At 38.0% G+C, this 21,032-nt stretch overlaps 1 protein-coding gene across 1 annotated transcript in view; it reads left to right on the forward strand.

Moving 5' to 3' along the window:
- Positions 1-21,032, forward strand: part of Ndg (Nidogen) — a 199,542-nt gene that overhangs the window by 163,574 nt on the left and 14,936 nt on the right. Inside the window, exons 19-20 of the mRNA XM_090396289.1 lie at positions 2,355-2,478; positions 12,783-12,898. Of these exons, the coding sequence (XP_090252415.1) occupies positions 2,355-2,478; positions 12,783-12,898 (240 nt within the window). The remainder of the gene's footprint in view (positions 1-2,354; positions 2,479-12,782; positions 12,899-21,032) is intronic.

Here is a 21,032-nt window from a genome sequence, read left to right on the forward strand (position 1 = left end):
ACTTCTTCCTCAGTCATCTCAACAGCCTACATCCAAGAATCCAGTTTACTAAGTTTACTATGGAAAAGGAAAAGAACAATTGTTTACCCTTCCTAGACACCTTAGTTACACGCCTGCCTAATGGTACACTTGCCTTCACTGTATACAGAAAACCCCCCCCCACACAGGCAGATACATTCACAAACTCTCCCACCACCACCCCCTCTCAACAATATGGCATTATTAAAACTCTTACCAAGAGAGCCCACAATCTTTATTCCAATGGAACTGCCCTCACTACTGAGCTTAACCACATACACAGCACTTTCCTTTCCAATGGCTGCAGTGATCACAGTATCAAAAAAATAACCAGTTCCTCCCCTACTCCCCATCCTTCTCTTCAAGAAGAGTTTAAAAATGCCATCACCATACCCTATATCCATGGCACATCCAAAAAAATAGCCAAGATTCTAAAAAAGTACAACTTACACACAGCATATAAGCTGCACTGCAAACTTGCTACCCTTATCCGTTCTACTAAAGATCAGCTCCCTCCTCTCTCTCTGCCTGAAGTTTACAAAGTACCCTGTTCCTGTAAGCTGGCGTACTTTGGACAGACAGGCAGATCAGCATCCATCTGCCTGGAGAAACATGAGTCTTACATCTATAAACACAACTGTGGTCAGTCAGGCTTGGCTGACCATGTCTTGGACACCATCCACAGGGTCTCTTGGAAGAAAACCACCATGCTCCACCACAGCAAATTTAAGAAAGAGAGACTTTTCTTAGAAGCAGCAGCAGCTCTTAGAAATCAACCAAATCTTAATAAATACGGTTGCATTAAGCTTTAGAAGATTTGGGAAACACTCCTCACCAGAGGTCCCACCTTACATTCCAGGCCACCTACAACCGCCCTTAGAGGGCACTCCACCTAGATAGGACTTTAGTGTCACCCACGTGGTTGGGCTTAGTATTGTATGATATTTGTGTTCATGTTACATTAGTTGTTTTTGTAATCCCCGAAGATGTCCTAGGATGAAATAGGAAGTATTAAACCTATGTTAATCCTTTCTGAGTACTGTATACTTTCCATTAAGCCTCCAACATGATATCACTCAATATATTGTTCACATTTGCTTGCTTTCACCACAATTCACCTACAATCATGTGACACACTTTTCGAACTTCTGTTTATCAGCAATCTGCTGACATGCTTGTTCCACCTACACTTCTGTCACTCACTTTCAAAACATTTCCAAAACACTTGCTCACCAATCTTCTTTTCTTCCTCAATTCTTTAATCCTTCATAAAAATACATCACATATATATTGCAGCACACAAATTTCTTCAGTTAAATTCACTTACCGCTGTTTTATACATTTTTGGTGTTATTTTGACCAATATAATACAGTATAAATAAACATCTTTTTTATAAGCATACATACACAAGCAAACTCAACCACATACTCAAATACACTACCAGAAATAAAACTAATATTTTTGAAACATCACTTATTATCAGTGCCGGATTTACGTATAAACTAAAAAAGCTACTGCTTAGGGCCTCAAATAAAAAAACAAAAAAATATAAAAATTGATAAAAAAATATTCGTAGAAAAATCACTCAAATGAAGTCAGACATATCACGATGATAATTTCTAAATAATTTTAAATATACAAAATATAACATTAAATTAATTTTGGCACATTGTAAGTGATTGAGATATTTTGTCTTCTTTTTTTTTCAAAAGCATTTATTTGAGAGTTTTTAAAATGTCGTCTAACTTCTAAGGGTATCTATCCAATAATTTTTGACCACTCTTAATCTTAAATAGTCCTTCCAAGTGGGCTTGCCCCGAGGTCTTTTGGCTTTCCCTACTTTAACTGAGAAATTTAATTTTTACATTTTATTTTCCTATTTTAATTTAAAACTTTCTGTTCTATGAGCCTTATTTGTCGTTTTTAAACCTCTTTACTTACATAATTATTTCTGTGATTTTGTAAATGCATACTTTATTATTTTTTTAATAAAAATTAAAAGACAATATAGTTTCATATATAAAAAAGGCATATATATTTAAAATTTTTCTGAGACCAGCTGATGTAATTTAAAACAGTAGGGGGCCTCTGGGTTTTGCAGAGCTTAGAGCCTCAGCAAGTCTAAATCCGGTCCTGCTTATTATTCATCTCCACAATTTAATATTAGTGGTCAACATTTCCTTCATTTATAATACTTTTCATTACATTTACGGTTATTACATTCATATTCATTTTAATTTTCTAATTGAACTTTCAGCTTTTTTTTTTTTTTCATTTTCATAATCAGCAACAGATATGCTTAAGACAATAAAAATAAACTGACTTCTATTAACAGGACTCAATCGCATTGAATGTATAGGACTTCATGGAGATAACAGGCGTGTAATATATACTCCCACTGCTTATCCCTTCGGTCTAACAATTACAGGAAGGCATATCTACTGGACAGACTGGAAGATGTAAGTAGCTATCAGTACAAATTACAAATGCATTCTTGTAAGACTGGTCACACTTTCTCAACTTATATTTGTTTGAATCATAGTGTGTAAGTCAGAAAAAACATGGAAAGGAAGGCCTTACCTTAACATAAAACAATGTGCATAAGTTGTTTGTGAGGAAGTCATTGATGACATATTTAAGGATAAAGGAATTATACCTATTCCTTTATCCTTAACCCTCTCATGCATGCATTTTTATATTCATTTATAAAAAATTATAATGGCATGATACAGTACCATTTAATCTTACAGTATTACCATGAATTCATTAATTTTGCTAAATTTGTGTCCTGTATATGTTAAAAATAATGTCTTCATCTGAGGACATCATGCACTAACACCAACAGATTACAGACATATTTCTATGGAAATGACTTGGACTAAGGAATTTATTTTCATTGAAAGACATTACAAGTATGACAAAACAGATTATAAACAATTTATATTTTGCTGAAATGCTGCATGAATGATCAAAATTTGGATTACTTAGTACATACAAAAAAGTAGAACAATTAGAATTTGCAGTAGAGCTATGTAAATCAAGAACAGTCATTCTCTTTGCCTCATTTTGTATGGTAAGAACGAAAACATTCCAGACAGATTGGAACCTCACATCCACCACAGATTTATCTTGTTTTACTCTTGCAGTGTACATCTCTGCAACGATCAGCATTAGCACCTGTTGTCCACAGCCATCAAAACATTTATCATGTGGCACAGAGTGAGTTTTGCGTTTCTTCAGTGCTTTAGTGCTGGTGGTTCTGACTTGAAAGGCGTCCTCGTTTCTTTGTACCTAGCTGAGCTAAACCTTGATATATATCAAAGCAGTTGCCACTCTTGATTTAAATTCCAACAAATCCAAATTTTCTTTTTCTTCCCATTTCCAAATGATCCATGCATTACAAACAAGTACATTCAACATATGGTAAAAAATTCTCATATACCATTGTTTGTTCCTGGTATCGTTTTGATACAAAGCCACAAGAGAGTCCATAACGTCCACTTCACCCATATGTTTGTTATAAACAGCTATGCTACGAGGTAGTGGAATTTCAACATACTTTTTTCTTTCCAGCTGAACCTTTGACATACACTGACAGGCTGCTTACCTAAGTAGCTAGATACCACATGCACTATTGAGTTATCAACCCATCTAGTGACAGTAATGTCATCAGAGGATGTGGTAACATTTCCTCGTCCCATCTTCAGCAGATCCTTTTCATTTTTCAGTTTCTTATCAGCACCTTGAAGTTGATTTCTTCTGCATGCACCCACATAATAAATATCATATTCCTTTAGTTTCTTAATTAGGGGGATGCTTATGAAGAAGTTGTCTGCGTATGCCTTGAAGTTCTTACCAGCAAGATCATGACAAAGCCTAAGTACTACATTTTCACTTGCACTGAATGAGTCTGAATTTTGTCTTCCAGGATCTGGACCTACATAAAGGTCAAAACAATACACATAGCCTGAAATGCCTGCCCTCACACACATTTTGAAATCCCATTTTTTTGGTTTCTTAGGTAAGTATTGTTTGAGTTGTGAATGTCCCTTGAATGGAATCATCTCATCTACACTCTGAAATTCTTCTGGGCTGACAGCAGCATGGAATCTTTCATGAAACGTTTGCAGCACTGGTCTTATACGTATTGCTTTGTCTTTATTGTTGGTAGGTATTGTGTCTGAATCAACAAAATGCAAATATCGCCTTATGTCCTCCCATCTGTTCACTGATGTAGCATCAGCTATAACATCAATGCACAGTCCATGTTCAGAAGACCAATACTACCTTACACATGGGTATTTTATGTATGTCATGACAAGTACAATTCCAAGGTAAATTTTGAGTTCAATAACAGTAAGTGCTAAATTATCTTTGCCTTTACGGCATGCATACGGATTAGTTTGTTTCACAATTGCATCCATCAATTCACTGGAAACAGCTGTGAAAAATAATCTACAGGGCTCTCTCCGTGAATATTTACTTATCTCCGCAATGGCATATGACCAGCAATAGCTGTATTTTGCACAGCAGCTGGACTTTGAATGATGTGAGTCTGACCAACAGGGAGAAGGACACTGAACATCTTCACTTGAACTATCACTCTCTGTAGGATCATTTTGTGGCTGCTGGTATGTAGGATCATCATCAGAATCACTCAGCTCCAAACCATCTTCAGATTCATCCAACAGTTTTTCAATCTCGTCTTCAGTAGGTCTCTTGTGGTAATAGGCCTTTTTTATGCCTGATGGACCTGGCTTTTGGTTATCATATGCAAAAGAGATGATAATGCCAATTATAACACGCTTACTATTCATTTATGGTTGCAAAAATAAAATAAATAAAATTATAAAAATATTGTACAAGAACTTTCTAACCTCAAACTATTTGCTGCATAGATTACCTTACAAACATGTTGTCCTCATGTGAGGACAGGTTGTTTTTAAGTTTGTTTTATGAATATGATAATAAACATGAATAAATTAAATATGCACACTTCATCGACAAGGTATAACGATATATAAAACCATACTAACCTTTCCAGAAGACTAATAAAATCCCCAAATTCAAAGCAACAAAACAGCAGCTTTTCACTTCCTCCACTGCAGAGAGATTGGTATTCCTGTAACTCTATTGAAACTCCTGCCATCTGGTGTGGTTTCTAAAGACTCATCGAGGGAGAGTGTGCCAACAGCATCGAACGATTGATCCCTTCCAACCATTAACCGTGCTCAAACTTGCTTAACTTTTTGCGAGCCATTAGTAGCAGAGGCTCTACCAATCGACCTACCTTTGCTGGCAAAAATTTACGCAAACGTTTGCCGACCCCTGATTTACATCAACGCCATCTACTGCCTACCACCACCACCAGAAGGACTTTTTGTTTGTAAATTGTGTATGTTCTGAAGGACTGATTTGTCTGTATGCGGGATGAATGAATAATTATTATGAGGGAAAATATATGTGTCCTCATATGAGGCCCTTATGCATGAGAGGGTTAAATATGTCATCAATGACTTCCCCACAAACAATTAATGCACTTTGTTTTATGTTAAGGTGTATATGAGGTGGGGGCGGGAATTTCTTCTACCAATAAAAGCAAAAAAAAATTATGTTTGCAAAAATAAAATAAATAAAATTATAAAAATATTGTACATGAACTTTCTAACCTCAAACTATTTGCTGCATAAATTACCTTACAAACATATTGTCCTCATGTGAGGACAGGTTCGACAGGACATTATTATTATTATTATTATTCAGCCCTCCATGGAGACAAAAGACTCATCGTGGGAGGTCCTTCCTAAGAACATAAAGTCTGTCAAGACTCATCGAGGGGAGGTCCCCCCTAAGAAACACAAAGTCTATCATACCACTCCTTAAACTCATTGACCGTTCTCGCTCCCACCACTCCATCAGGATTCCACGGTTCAACCACCCTCCACACAAAGAAACCACTCCTTACACTTTTGCTCACAGTTTCCTTTCATAACTTCCAGGGATGGCCTCTTGTCATCACTCCTTCCCACTGTTCAACCAAGCGAAAGAACTCCCCAGTGTCAACCCTGTAACCACCTCTCAACTGTTTAAAAGTCTCAATCATATCACCTCTCCTTCTTCTATCCACCAAACTCTGCAGTCCACATTCCCTCAGCTGATCCTCATAACTATGCTTGTACAGTCCTGAAATCATTTTTGTCATCCGTCTTTGTATCCTTTCCACAGTTAATTTATCCCCTTCAAATCCTGGGGACCAAATCTGAGAACAATAGTCCAAGTGTGGTCTGATCAGAGACTTATACAATGGAATGATAACCCTCTTATCTCTGCAGGTCAGTGTCCTTCTCATAATTGCAGCAATACTCTGTGTTACCTTCACCACCTTTGCAATATGTCCCCTAAACTTCAGGTTTCTATCAATCATCAACCCCAGATCTCTTGTCTCCCCTACTTCCTCCAGTATAACTCCTCCCATAGAGTATGCAGCATCCCATTGATGTTTCCCAAACCTCAAGACCTTACATTTTGCTGCATTAAACTGACACCCCCATTCATTTGCCTATCTATCTAGCTTATTTAAATCCTCTTGCAGGGCTACCACATCTGCACTATTACCAATAATCCTTCCCAGCTTCGCATCATCCGGAAACAACTGAATATCCCCTTGCAATCCACTGGCAATGTCATTGATATAAAGGTTGAAAAATTAGGTCCTAGTACTCAGCCCTGTGGGACCCCACTTGTAACCCTCTGCCTCCTTGAAACTGCTCCACCATACACAACTCTCTGATACCTATCAGACAGCCAATCCTGAATCCAGTTGACCAATCTGACATCCAGACCCATGTGCTGCAACTTAAATATCAGCTTATCATGTGGCACCCTGTCAAATGCCTTTGCTAAGTCTAAGAAAATTGCAGTATATGCCTTTTCCTCATCTAATGTTCTTGTAACTTTATTATAAAAGGCTAGCATATTGCTAAAACAAGAGTGCCCTTTCACAAATGCATGTTAACTCTCACAGATAACATTATCCTCATCTGCCCAATGCTGTATACGGTCCCTCACTACTTTCTCCAAGATCTTAACAACTACTGATGACACACAGACTGGCTATAATTAGACACTTCCAGTCTGTTACCCCCCTTATGCAATGGCACTATCTTACCTTCCTTCCATTCCCTGGACACCTTTGCCAAAGCCAGACTTTCATTGAAAAGCCATGATAAAGGCATTGTCAGTTCCCTAGCACATTCTCTCAAAACTCGTGGTGAAATACCATCCAGTCCAACAGCTTTACTGACATCCAGAGTACTCAGTATCTGAAACACACTCTCCTCCTGTACCTCTAAACCTCGAACCAGCCGTATCCCTCTAGCATTAAAACTGACTCCTCTAGGATGAAATACTCCAATAAAGTGTTCATTGAACAATTCCACTATGTCCTCTGCATCAGTCACTCTATTCCCATTTTTATCCCACAATCATTTCTTCCACAGTCATTTTTCCTCCTACTGGCCACATAGCTAAAAAATTCCCTAAGATTTTCTTTGGATCTTAGGGCCAATCTGCTCTCATATTCCAGTTTCGCTTTCCTTACCACACTAGTAACTCTTCAGGCCTGTGTCTTATATTCTTCATGCATCTTCTCTTCACCTGTCTCCTTATATCTCTTCCGCAGCCTCTTTTTCGCATGCAATTCCTGTTTAATATTGTTTGTCATCCACTTTACTCCAAATTGTGTCCTCTTCTTCGCTCGTGGTATACATCTTACCATTGCTGCTAACAAATATTCTTTCACAATTTCCCACACATCTAATGATATCCTGGCATTCCAATTCCTGCCTCCATGAAACTTCCGAAAGTTGACGTCTAAGACTATTATAATCACCTGCATTATAATTCCACATAAGTTCCCGTCTCTTTGATACTCCTGCATGTCTATTCATTTTCCAAGTCAAAACCATATGGTCACTCTCTCTAACTGGTGGAAGAGATGTCAACTCAGTTATTATCAACTCTTCTGATACTATAATCAAATCCAAAACTCTTGAACCTCTTGTTCCCTCTGTTACATGTTGCCTAAGACATTTGTCCCTCAAGAATTCTAGAAATTCCATTCCCCTATTGCTACATGCATCTTCCCTTCTCCAATTTATACTACTGTAGTTAAATCTCCCACAACAATCATTCTTCTTGCACTTGCCAAACTTAGCTGTCTAAACATCTCCTGGTCCCCATCCTCTGTGCTCCTGGGTCTGTAGCAATACCCCACTAAATATTCTGTCTTGCCTACCTCTACCTCACACCATATGCTCTCAAAATCATTTGTCTCACTTCCTTCCAAAGCCTCCACTCTTAGAGGACATAGGTCATCACTTATCATAAGCAGTACCCCACCACCACGCTTTCCCCTCCTATCCTGATGAAAAATGCTATACCCAGAGACTTCTATTCCTGTTGTTATATTCCCTTCTGTCAACCACGTCTCAGCAATCGCAATAATTTTTGGCCAGGCTGATGCTATCTGCGCCACCAATTCCTCTCCCTTATTTCGGTTACTCCTGGCATTAGTATAAAGCATATAAATGCCACTGTTTCTATACCCAGCGTTATCCCTTCTAGACTCCACTGGGCTCAGTGTTACCTGACATCGTCTCCCTTCTCCCAAGTATCCATTCCCACAAGAGGCCACCCCTGCTATCATCCTCCATGGGACACACTGACTAGTTCAGAACAGCAATCTCTCCAGATGCCTACGTCCTTCCTCATTCAAACGTAAACGGTCTCTCGCATACAATTCTTCTCTTTCCTCAAACGCACTCCAAGCATCCACATATACCAGTCCTCTCTTTTCACACATTCTCGCTATTATGCCATTCAATATCACCGCTCTTCTGCTCAGCTCATCATTATCATACCTAGGCAACACGTACACTATTTTTCCTCTCTCTGTCTTCTTCCGTACAGTCTCAAGCAAAAATCTCATATCTCTCGCTGTCTGACTTACATTACCACTCAAGTCATTCGTTCCTACCATCACAATCATCTCATCCACCCTTTCACCTCTCTTAATTGCCACACTCCTCACGCATCCTATCTTGAACACCACGGATCATTGAGTCGCCATACATTATACCTCTTACCATTCCCTCTCTCCTATTGTTACCATTCTCTCCTCTTCTTTCATTCCCTCTCCTCTACTGCTATTCTCTCTTCTAGCATTCCCATACCTCTCTCCCCTACTGTTTCCATTCTCTCCTCTTCTGGCACTCCCATACATCTCTCTCATTCCCTCTCTCCTACTGTTTCCATTTTCTCCACTTCTAGCGCTTCCATATCCCTCTCTCATTTTGTCTCTCCTACTGTTTCCATCCTCTTGTCTTCTAGCATTCCCATACCTCTCTCTCTCATCCCATCTCTCCTACCGTTTCCATTCTCTCCTCTTGTAGCACTTCCATATCTCTCTCTCATTCCGTTTCTCCTACTGTTTCCATCCTCTCGTCTGCTAGCACCCCCATACCTCTCACTCATACTCACTAATTTCTCTCTCTCTCTCCTACTCTGATTCGCCTTGCATTTATCTCTTCCATTCTCCTAATCTTATCTTTCATACTTCTGTTCTCATTCACAAGACATTCCACCACCTCTTTCAACTCATCTATCTCCCTCTGCAGGTCAGTCACTCTTAATCTAAATTCACTCTCCCAAACAAAACCATCTCCTAAACTTTCACAGTCACTCACACCTTCCACACTATCAACTATTATTTTCTCATTCATATATATCTTTTTTTCATTCTCTCCTATCAATTGACAATCTCCATAGCTTCCACTTTGTGGAAGCTATGGGGATTGTTGTTCTGGGTTTCCCTTCAATAGAGAAGGGAAGCTATTCATTGACAGAAGAATTTTTTGCTATTCATTGATAGAAGAATTCAGAAGCATGACGTAAATGAGTAAAAACAGCTGCTTTATTTAAAAGAAAATCCAGACCAATAATCCTTCCTCTGGTATTAATTTATCAACTCCCTCACTTTCATGACTAGCCTTTATCTTCAACTAAGCTATTAGTGAATTCTCTCCACAAACTGTTCTCTTTGCCTCATGGTGAGTGTTGCTTACTATGAGGGAATGAAAATGATAAATTGGAAGCACCCTACAAATAAATCTTATCTAAACTAGATCTAAACAGGTTAACTTTTTTTTAATATGTCAATAATTGTAATAAAATGCATAACATCTGAGCACTTTCATTCAAAAACACTCTCAATATAAAAGAATGGACTCAGATGTATACTGCATGCTGGTTATATGTTCCACTTGAGATTTAGAGATTCAATTTTTGATGCAAAGCATAAAGTAAAAACTATTAACTCCATAACCTTGTGGTAAGGGATGCATGCTACTCTAGAAAGGCAAAGTCATAATTTTGAACTAAGGGTCATTACCTCCAAAGAGAAGTAGTGCATGACATACTGTGGTAAGGCAACATTATTTTAAAAAAATCATTAAATTTGTTTAAAACAACTTACTTCAATATGAAAAAAACTGATATATTTATACATGTCTAATCCCTCATTTCTGAGATATAAGCATTATGCAAGTGCTGGCTTACCATCTTTAAAGATTTATAACTTAACCTCGTATTCTCAGTTTGAAAAAATGTACACAATATGTCTTCTACACTGTTTTCCATTATTGGGAATGAGAAAAATAAATGTCATTTTAATACTTTAAACTCTGAAAATTGTGATACTCCTTTATTTGATATTAAACAAGGAAAGCAAGCTATTTTTGATAATGGAGAATCCCCTTCTTTTTTTAAAAATTTATCCAAATAAGTTATAGAAATGTTAAATAAATGGGATTATATTAAATAAGGATTACTGACAAGATACAGTACTTGAACCAAGCTTGATCAGGCTGAAATGGGATGTGATTAGAAGGTATTGAAGCTGAAGAACCCATAATTTGAGCATACAGATACTTATCAGACAGCTCAAAAACATAATAAACCATTAACGACATTAACAAACGAAAAATGAATTAATCAAACCAAGAAATTAAACGAGCTGAAAATAAAGAACAAAAGGAACATAAAACCTGTTATGTATATGGCAAGTCAGCAACCTTACAGTGTGCTGGCCATTTCGTTTAAAACATCATCAGATGTAGAAGAGAGACACTGTGGGCTTGTTGTGTGGTTTAATTAAACCACACAGCAAGCTCACAGTTAGTTACCTCTGAGAGTATATCTCTGCCAAAGTTTCTGTATAATCATCTTTCATTTTTAAGGTTCTATTATTGGCAAGCACTGCTTTGAACTACTAATTTTCTTCTGTGGTAAACAGGAACCTTTTGATATCAGACTAATAATAAGTAATAAATCCATAGGAAATCCAAAGATCTTTTATGAATATATACTGCTTGCAGTTTAAATGCAAGGTATAAAGTAAAAAAAAAAAAAAAAAAGATATCAGCTCTGCAACTCAGTAAAGAGAATCTGCAAACCTAGAAATGCAATGTTATAAATCAAGTACAATACCAAATCAGATATTAAATGAGATGAATATACAGTTTACTAACAGTATAATACACACACATAACAAATCAATAACTAAAACTAATGAAATGTCTAGACCAAAGCCAAACAGAATGCTATGCTATGCTAAAGTAAATTCACAATAGCACATAATTCCTGGGGTCTCTATGAATATGCTATTTTGAGAGGCAACTGTAAACTAAAAAAGTCTCATTACATTATGAGACTTTTTCACTAACTAGGAATATACAATGCATTTTTTAATTCATATTACCTTCTTGATCTAGCAGCGTTGAGTTGTTTTGAATTACAGTCAAAACAATTAAGGCCAGTGAATGTTGTCTGATAACTTTACATGTGGTCTTCTGGCCAATTTGCCTGTTTTGTAGGATGAACACCCCATATTTCCAGGGGGGTGGGAACCTTGCTGTCTATTCACAGTTAATATGTTAGTCACAATCTTGGCTAACATATCAACTAGAAAGACTTCGAAAGTTCTTCATATATCAAGTCCTTGCTTATATCAAGAGATTCAGGCTACTAATGAGATGTTTGAAATTATGGTTGAAGCAAGTAAGAGCAGTATGCCTATTAATTCTATGCATATTCTTCTGGCTGGTATAACTGTTTTGCAGAATGAAGGAGCTGAGTTTCAAGGAGCGAAAATCTTACTACCCCGCAGTTCACCACTGAAAAGATTTAACAGTGCTGTCTGGTGAGGAAAATGTAAAATTTATCAAAGATGATTAAATGGGCTCTTTTGAAGACCATTTTCTATTAGTTATGTATTGCAGCTTTATATTTCCAGGATTACTTATACACACAAACATCTTACTGCAAGGTTCGAGAGGAGTTTAAAAAAGAAAAAATAAATAACTTTGTGCTTTGCAAATAAAAAGAAATATGTTTTGAAAATTAGCAATTTAATAAACATGTGTGGTAGAAATAAGGATATATTTTTAAAAATGGCTTAATACATGTAAAGAAAATTAGAATTTATCTACATCTACATATTTCTTCCAATATAACATAAGCATCATTCAGGGAGAAAGTGAAAGAATGAAATAAATTCTAATTTCCTTTAAATCCCTGTGTTAAATCATTTTTTAACATATCTCCTGTTCCAAAACTCTTTAAATCTCAAAAGTAATATATTATGGTACATTCATAAGAGATTATAAAATTCCTTATATTAGCATTTTTTTTTTTTTTTAAATAGAAAATTTATCCAAAAAGTAGACAAAAATGGTGGAATGGTAGATCCTCTGGAGATTCCACTTGGTGGCAATGGAAGACTATATGGAATAGTTGCAGTGCCTTCATACTGTCCAACAGGTAATAAGTGAATTTTATTATCAGTTGATGCTGTTTTAGGTGACACAGAAATATTTCACAAGAAAATTATTTATTGTATTCACTTTCCTTTGGACAATATTTTTCTTGTAAGAGAAGTTCAACATATTCTCTATTATGTTTAATAACTTTTTCAAGGCATATGTCAATGTTTGGAATGACTCTGCAACACAATTGCACCTCTCAGCTCCATGAAATTAAGTGTTTTTGGAAATAATTTTTCCAAAAACAACTCCCAAATAACTCCCAAGAAAATATTGTATAAGTTCAAATTTGTACCAACAAGTTACTAAGATCACCACAAATGATGACTGCAATTTTGACAATCAGGATAAGTATAGGATAGCATACAAGGATTGAAGGTGGGGTGCAATCTTGCATCCCACACACAAAAGATTCCACAGTGAATTTACAGAGGCAGCTGAGCTGCCAGACATTGTAGAAACTTCTTTCAAATTTCAGTTTATGTGAATATATATAAATGTATCAATATTTGTACAAATATGCCCAACTGGGTTTATAGTTTCAATAAAGATTGTTCTGATTCAACTATGGCTTGATATGGCTATCTACATGGGCATGTTTCCCCTTCATGGCTGCTTTTTCCACAGAACTGGTAGGGATGTCCAGATAACTAAAACTATACATTATATCTGTTCATTGTCCTGTCTAATTGAGCATAAACATTCTGAAAACTCCAGTGCTGTCAAGCTGCATTTCTCTGATCTGTCCATGTAACAAATCGAAGTCATACTTTATCATGTTTGGAGAACTTCTCCAATAGTGAAAGTTTATAGGGAAACATTTGAAATATGATTTATGCATTTGTTGGACTAATGTTGAGATATTCCAGGTTCACTTTCCTTGGCTATAATGCACTGCATCTGTAAGTGCTTAAACACTTTCTAGAGAACTTAATGTATAATGTTTCTTGGAAATACCCAACATGTTTCAAATAAAGCTCAAAGTCTTCTTCATGAAACCGTTAAAAACAACCTAACGTCTTTTGCTAGACTGTCAAACATCTCATTAGTCAATACTGTTATTGATAGAAATGCATCTGCAAATGAGATATACTTCTCATTAGCAATTTCCAGAATTCCAGTAGGCTGATTATAGAAAACTTGTAAGCACCTTATTTATACAAGATGAGTTTGTTATAGTGGACAATTCTGATGCATGAAATTTCTGTGCATATGAGAATTTGGTTAACTCTTCAGTAGGTATTTTATTATAGTAGGCAAATTTTGGAATCAACAGTACATAACTAATACTAAATTTAATAATACTCAACAAATGTCATTTTAAGTGAATATCTATAAATGTATCAATATTTGTACAAAGAAATATGCCATCCTGGATAAACATAAAATGAAATATTTATGATTTCTTGTGTTGTTATACTTTTTGGATGTCCTGAACATGGATCATCTTCAAGGCTAGTATGGCCACGTCTAAACTCGGCAGCCTATTTCTTAATTGTCGAAAATGAAGGAGAAGAGTGGCCATAAAATTTTATGAACTTCGAATGAATTTCTTTTGGCGTTAAACCTTTTACAAAGAATTTTATAACCTCACGATATTCAATTTTATCGATTTCAAGGAATACAGACAACTGTATAAAACAAACTACTTGTTAGAATAACTTGCAATTTCACATAGATGTACCATGAGAGATGTACCAACTTAGAAAAAAAAAACTTGCCAATAGTGTTGCCATTTATGGTTGAGCACGAGAACTTTTCAGACCACCCTTGCAGTGCATAATTTACCATTTGAAAAGCAAAAACTAAATCATATATTCATGTACATCATCAACCACACATACCAGTAATGCGAACTCTCACCTAGTATTTCAGTGGGAGTATATTATATCTTTTTTTGTTATCCATCAATTTAATTACTTTTTTTCTTTCAGTTTAGCATTTCAATTAAAGGCAAAACCTTGTTAGCAAAGGGCTAACAAGTTGATGAAATACCACCACCTTTCTTATTGGGGATCTGAAGTGGTTGTTGCCATATTTAGTTCCTAGACCATGGGTTCTGAATTTTGCCCCTCACCCCATACACACACATGCAGTGTGAGTGATACCTATCAAGGGCATGCCAGACTTACTGCAGCGATCTCCAGTACCTCTCCCATCTTTGAAGGTACAGTAGTAAAACAGTTCTGTAGGCTGGCTACCAGTTAGTGTAAGGGACTGAACAGATGGTAATGTCTATGTGTTAAGGCTTAAGTGCTGGGAAAAACGCACGATAAAAGTTTTACGGAGTGAAACGGCACTAGGAAAGGATTAAAAATAGCATTTAATGCTTGAAATATTTCATCACAGTTACAGAGACATTCTCAAGGAGTGCAAAATAAGATTTGTAACAAATACACACACAAAGGCAGCACAAAATTTTAAGATTATGATCCCAATAAATCACAAATCAAGAAATTAAAAGGGCCTACTTCTACTAGATCTTCTAATTCTCCTAACAAAAAAAAAAAACCTGAAACCCTTCAGTTCTTGGCCTTCCACCCTCTGGCTTGGCAAAGAGGGCCTGCTGGGGAAGCCTCTCTTGTGGCATTCTGACCAGGTGCCCGTACCAAAGTAACTGATCTCTCAACACGGAAAAGCAAAGATTGAGTATTGAGGGTTTCCCGAATTGCAGGGTATCTGACTCTATCTAGTCTTGTCAGCCCTGCAACCCTTCAAAGGAACATCATTTCAGTCGCTTGAATTCATGTCCACATTCTTTTGGTCATTACCTAACTGTCATGACCATAGGTGAGGATGGGGACATACTGTATTGAAGACAGCCAGCTTTGCCTTCTGGCTTAACTCCTGCTTCAATACTACCGAACGGCCAAGCTCCCACAATATTGCGCTTGCTGAGCCAATCCAAGTATCTAGCTCTTCGTTCCACTTTTCATCATTCGTGTATATGGACCCAAGGTATTTAAACTTCTCCACCTGCTTCAGTGGGACTCCACTCACATATAGAGTGCACTGGGATGGTTGTCTTGAGACCACAAATGTTTCAGTTTTGGCCACACTAATCTTCATTCTGGCTTCTGCACAAATAGCTACAAACCTATCCAGGGTCTGCTGAAGGTTATCTGCGGAAGAGCTAAGCAGAACTAGGTCATCTGGAAAAAGCAGACGTCCAATGCTACATCTTCCAGTTCTGACACATTCACTGCGCCTATCAATCCAGTCCATAAATATTATGAAAAGGAGGGGTGACAGAACACACGCATGGCGGAGGCCATCGGAGACTGTGAAAGTTTCAGACTTTGTGCTGTTTACCCTGACACAAAACTCCGGGTATTCATACAGGGACTTGATGGCAGCTAATAGTTGGCCATCCACTCCATACTCCTGTACTACTTGCCAAAGCTTATCTTGAGGAACCCGGTCATATGCCTTCTCCAAGTCCACAGAACATGTGTAGACAGTCTTGGCATAGTCCCAAGATTTCTCCAAGACTTGCCCTAAAGTAAATATTTGGTCAGTTGTGCTTCTACCAGGACGAAAGCCACATTATTCTTCCTGGAACTTTGACTCAACTATGCTCCTGCACCTTCTTTCCAAGCACCTAGCATATACTTTCCCAGGCAGGCTGAGCAGAGAGAGAGAGAGAGAGTGTTGCCACGATAGTTGCTGCAAACTCTCTGGTCTCCCTTCTTGAAGACTGGTATTATTATTATGTCTGTCTGCCATTGCTTTGGTGCTCACCCAGATATCCAAGCAGCCTGACACACTAGAGTCAGCCAGAGAACCCTGTCTCGATTTAAGGCTTTTAGCATTTCGGGCTGAATTTCATCATCATCAGCAGTCTTGCCCGATTTTAGCGATTTTATTGCTAAATGGACCTCTTCTGCTGTGAGACTAGTCACTTCCCCGATCTGCACCTCTTCGATGTCCACAACTGCTGGGCCACCTGGGTTAAGAAAGCTCAAAGTATCCCTCCATCTGTGGAGGATATCCTTCTCGGTTGTTAAAAGTGCACCATCAGAGGCCTTAATTGGCCTTGCTGTGCATGATTTCCTCCCTCGAAGGTGGTGGATGGTCTGCCAGAATACTTTGTTTGCATTTGCATAGTATGAGTCTAATCTTTCTCCAAAGGATTCCCAAGCCTTCTGCTTTGCTGCCTCAGCAGCAGCTTTTCGTGTCTGTGTACCGGAAACGCATCTCAGGTGACATGCCCTAAGCCATGTTAGGTAGGCCTCCTTTTTTGTCCGGGACAGCTTTTTGGACCTCTTGGTTTCACCAAGGTGTCCTTTCTCACTGCCCGTCGCCACGTCGAGCCGCTTTCTACCACAGTATGACAGTGCAGAGGCAGTGACAGACAGTTCTGAACAGCTCCCCCTCCTCCTCAACATCTGTGGTATGCTTTGAACCTGGAGGAAATGTCATCTGCAAAATTCTTCCATCTGGTTTCTGAAGCCATAGAGTGCAGACAACAAGGTGAGTTGACAGTTATGCCCCTCTCCTCACACGAACATCAAGCACTGAGGAAAATAGGTCTGCTGAGACTATAAAGAAGTCAAACCTTTGTCCAAGTGTATCACTGTACTGGGTATACTTATGGACTTCTCGGTGCAGAAAGAAGGTATTCGTTATGGACAAGCTGTTAGTACAGTGGAAGTCAAATAATTTCAACCCATTCGGCATTAAAGTCAGGGTCTCCGTTTGTTCCAACCACACCCCCTCCATGTCAGGTCATTGAAATCACCCATTAGCAGGACTGATTCCATGTCTGCCACCCTGTCAAAAGTAGCATCCACTTCCTCTAAGAAGGAATGAGTATTCTGATTCCAGATTAGGTGCATAGGCTTGCATCACAGCCAAGTCGTGGTTTTTCATCTGGAGCCTTAACACACATACCTGTTCCCCCAATGGGATCCATTCAGCAACATAGTCTGACAGCCAGGGGCTTGTGAGTATCCCCACAACCGCCTGAGCAGACATTGTTGGGATCACACCAGAGTAGTAGAGCTTCCACTCCTCATCCAGATCGACAGTTCCAGAGCCTCTCCTCTTGGTCAAAGAAAGCCCGACTAAGTCTAGTTGGTAGCACTTGGCTTTCTCGACCAGTTCCTTCCCTGTCAGAGAGAAGATGTTCCAGTTGCCTAAAGCCATAGTCTGGTGCCGTTGTCATTGCCATTTCCATCCTTTTGCAGAACCATTTCTTTGTGCTGCCCCTAACCACCTCCCCCAAATGGGTAGCGGGCCAATTGGAGTTTCCTCTAGCAGAGTGCTGAGGAGTGGTGTCTAAGGGAGACTGTAACATATTTTTCGAAAGGGTCCCTCTGCCTACAACCCGAACATGTCCCTTGGTAACCTGCGTGACGGACGATGTGGTATGACCACTGTTTGATGACCTGACCATGTTACAGTGTTTGGTAAAGCCCTGTTAGCATAAGATGAAATGATAGCAAAATAGGAAAAGTTCATCCCTAGCCCGCTAATAGCATTCGGGGGAAAGGAGCAAGAAGAGAAAGAAAGAAACAAGGAAGGGAGAGAAAGGACCATTCTACAGATAATATAACAGATGTATATTACATGAAGTAAGACATGGTAAAGCATCAGGTACCTCGGGTTTGCCACGCCCGTACTTGCTAAAGTGAGCCCCCGAGGAATCTGCTTCTGAATTCTGAACCCCAAATTTCTGCTACATCTATGAGAGCCCATCTTAACTGCCAAAATTGCACTCTGTATGATTCCTTCCACCACAAGGGAGGTGCTTGTTTTGTGCAATCCAATATTCCTTGCCAAAGGATGTCAAATCTAGATATTTATGGGAAATATAATTTTGTCAATTTTATGCAACTTCTTATCTTATTGTAATTTTTTTTTTTTAATAATTGGGACCATCTATTATCCTACTGACACTGCCTTTTGAAATTGATTCTTTTATTGTAATTTATTTTGTGATCCATTGTTATTGTAGCGAATATACCTATGATACTAAGTTGAAAATTTTACAGCTAATAAATTTATTTCAAGTAAGTTTCCTTTTAATTTTTCAAAATCTAGAATCTCACTTGCTGAACCTTCTGTCACTTAAGATTTCTTTGCTATACTTTGTTTTCACTTGCTGAGACAGCAGGTGAAAACTCATCTAATTCTGAACTCGTCTTCTTTAGCTATGAAGCTTGATTTTATTCAATTCAAATTTCCAAACAGTGAAGCCATCTTTCTTGGTGATTGCAATGTCCACAATCCTAACTGGCTCCCTTCTTTGAATTTCACTGACCAATGCAATGACCTAAAACTGATCATTTATCTCCCTACTAGAATTCTGACAATCTTCTTGGATGAGATTGTAATTCAGAAATATCTCTGGTGAAACATCTTTCCTTCAACCATTCACAACCATGTATATCTTGGCATTACAACAATGCCAAGTGGGAGGACTTATGTGACTTTTACTCTGTCTTTCCATAGACTGTTTTCATTCTTCAGATCCAGACACTTTGTGATCTTGTTATAGGAATAATCCATACTGGAATGGAAGCTTCCATTTCTCACTCTGTTCAAAATTCCAATCCTATATCTAAATCATGGTTCTCCAAGAAGTGTGTGTGACAGCATCCTATTACAAGTGGCTTGAGACCAATACATCAGCATTCTTTACAGCCTACAAAAGTTGCCCACACAACGTGTAAAACCATCACTAAAAGAAGAGCTGAGTCTAACTTCAACAAGGATAAATGCAGAAGACTCACTGGTTGTGCCACTGGCACAAAGAAATGAAAAACAGATAAATAGTGAGTTCATATATCTAGAACAATGGAAAGTTTTTAACCAGTGTAAAGATACATTTAAAGGATATTTATCAGACTTTAACCATTTGGTTTTAAACCAATGTGTATTCTCAGCAATGGAGTATAATAGTGAAATTAGGAACCTTACTAAAAGACAGCTGAAGAGACTGAAAACACAATGACACACGAAAAAGCCATTCTAGGAATAGCATGGTTAGATAAAAGGAATAAGAGGATATAAAGATAATGGATATTGCAACAATATTACAATACAATAAATGATGCTGAACAAGACAAAAGATGAGAATTATTATTATTATGTGACACCTCCGAGGGGTCCAAAGACTCATCGAGGGAGGGGCACCTACTCTACAACGCTCCGTCTCTACCACTCAATCCACCAACTATAGCGAACCGCATCATCTACACCAATGCCATCTACTGCCCACCACCACTAGTATTTCGAATCCCGCGGTGGGATTCAAACCCACAGCCTTTTGGCTGGAGAGCAGATATACTAACTACTCAACCAACCAGGCTGCAATGTCTGACAACACATGGATAAAGAGAACAACAGAATGGACACAAAGAACTGGACATCAAAAACTAGGCAGGCCTGCAGCAAGATGGGACAAGATGATAAAAATTATTATATAAAATATAAAAAAAAATAGTATGGATGTTAATGGCATAGAGATACACAAGACTGGCTAAAATTGAAGAAACATGGAGAGGCATTCATCTGACTAGAATGAAGAAAGCTGTTGATTATATGAAGTATATTCACAGGCACTTGTTCCATTGAACTGGTTATCACCAGTTCTCCTAAGCATGTAAACATTAATAACTGTAGGTCGACATCTGTTCACTGTGCAGGTTAAATCTAGCAAAGCAACTTTCCCTTTTCATTTATTATACCATGTTTTTGGATCAGTCTTCATGGCATATCTCCCTAAGAACTTCCTTCAGAAAACATTTTGGCAGGTTCTTTCTTAACTACTTGTCCATGACTGACACTTTTTAAAAAAATAAAAAAAAGGGGCATGATAATCCCATACGGTGTATGGACAAGAAGGAACTTGTTCAGATTTCGTTTGAAGAGCTGTGGATTGTATTCCTTGAGAAACAGGGGATGGAAGACTGTTCCAGAGGGCCGTAGTAAAAAAGATAAATGAAGAGAAGGAGAGTTTGTTCTGTGGTTTTGAAGTTAAACTGTGAAGGAGTGTTGAGAAGTTGCTCAAAGTTAATGCCAGTTCCAATGAACATTGGCCATGTTTACCATAGTGAAGGAATTTAATGTGGCGTTTATGTTAATCTTTTCTTGTTTGAATGGTGCATTGTGGTTCCTCTATGTTG

Source organism: Typopeltis vanoorti, chromosome 8 (genome assembly GCF_054136105.1).
Source record: "Typopeltis vanoorti isolate ZY-2024b chromosome 8, IOZ_Tvanoo_1.0, whole genome shotgun sequence".
Lineage (NCBI taxonomy): Eukaryota > Metazoa > Arthropoda > Arachnida > Uropygi > Thelyphonidae > Typopeltis > Typopeltis vanoorti.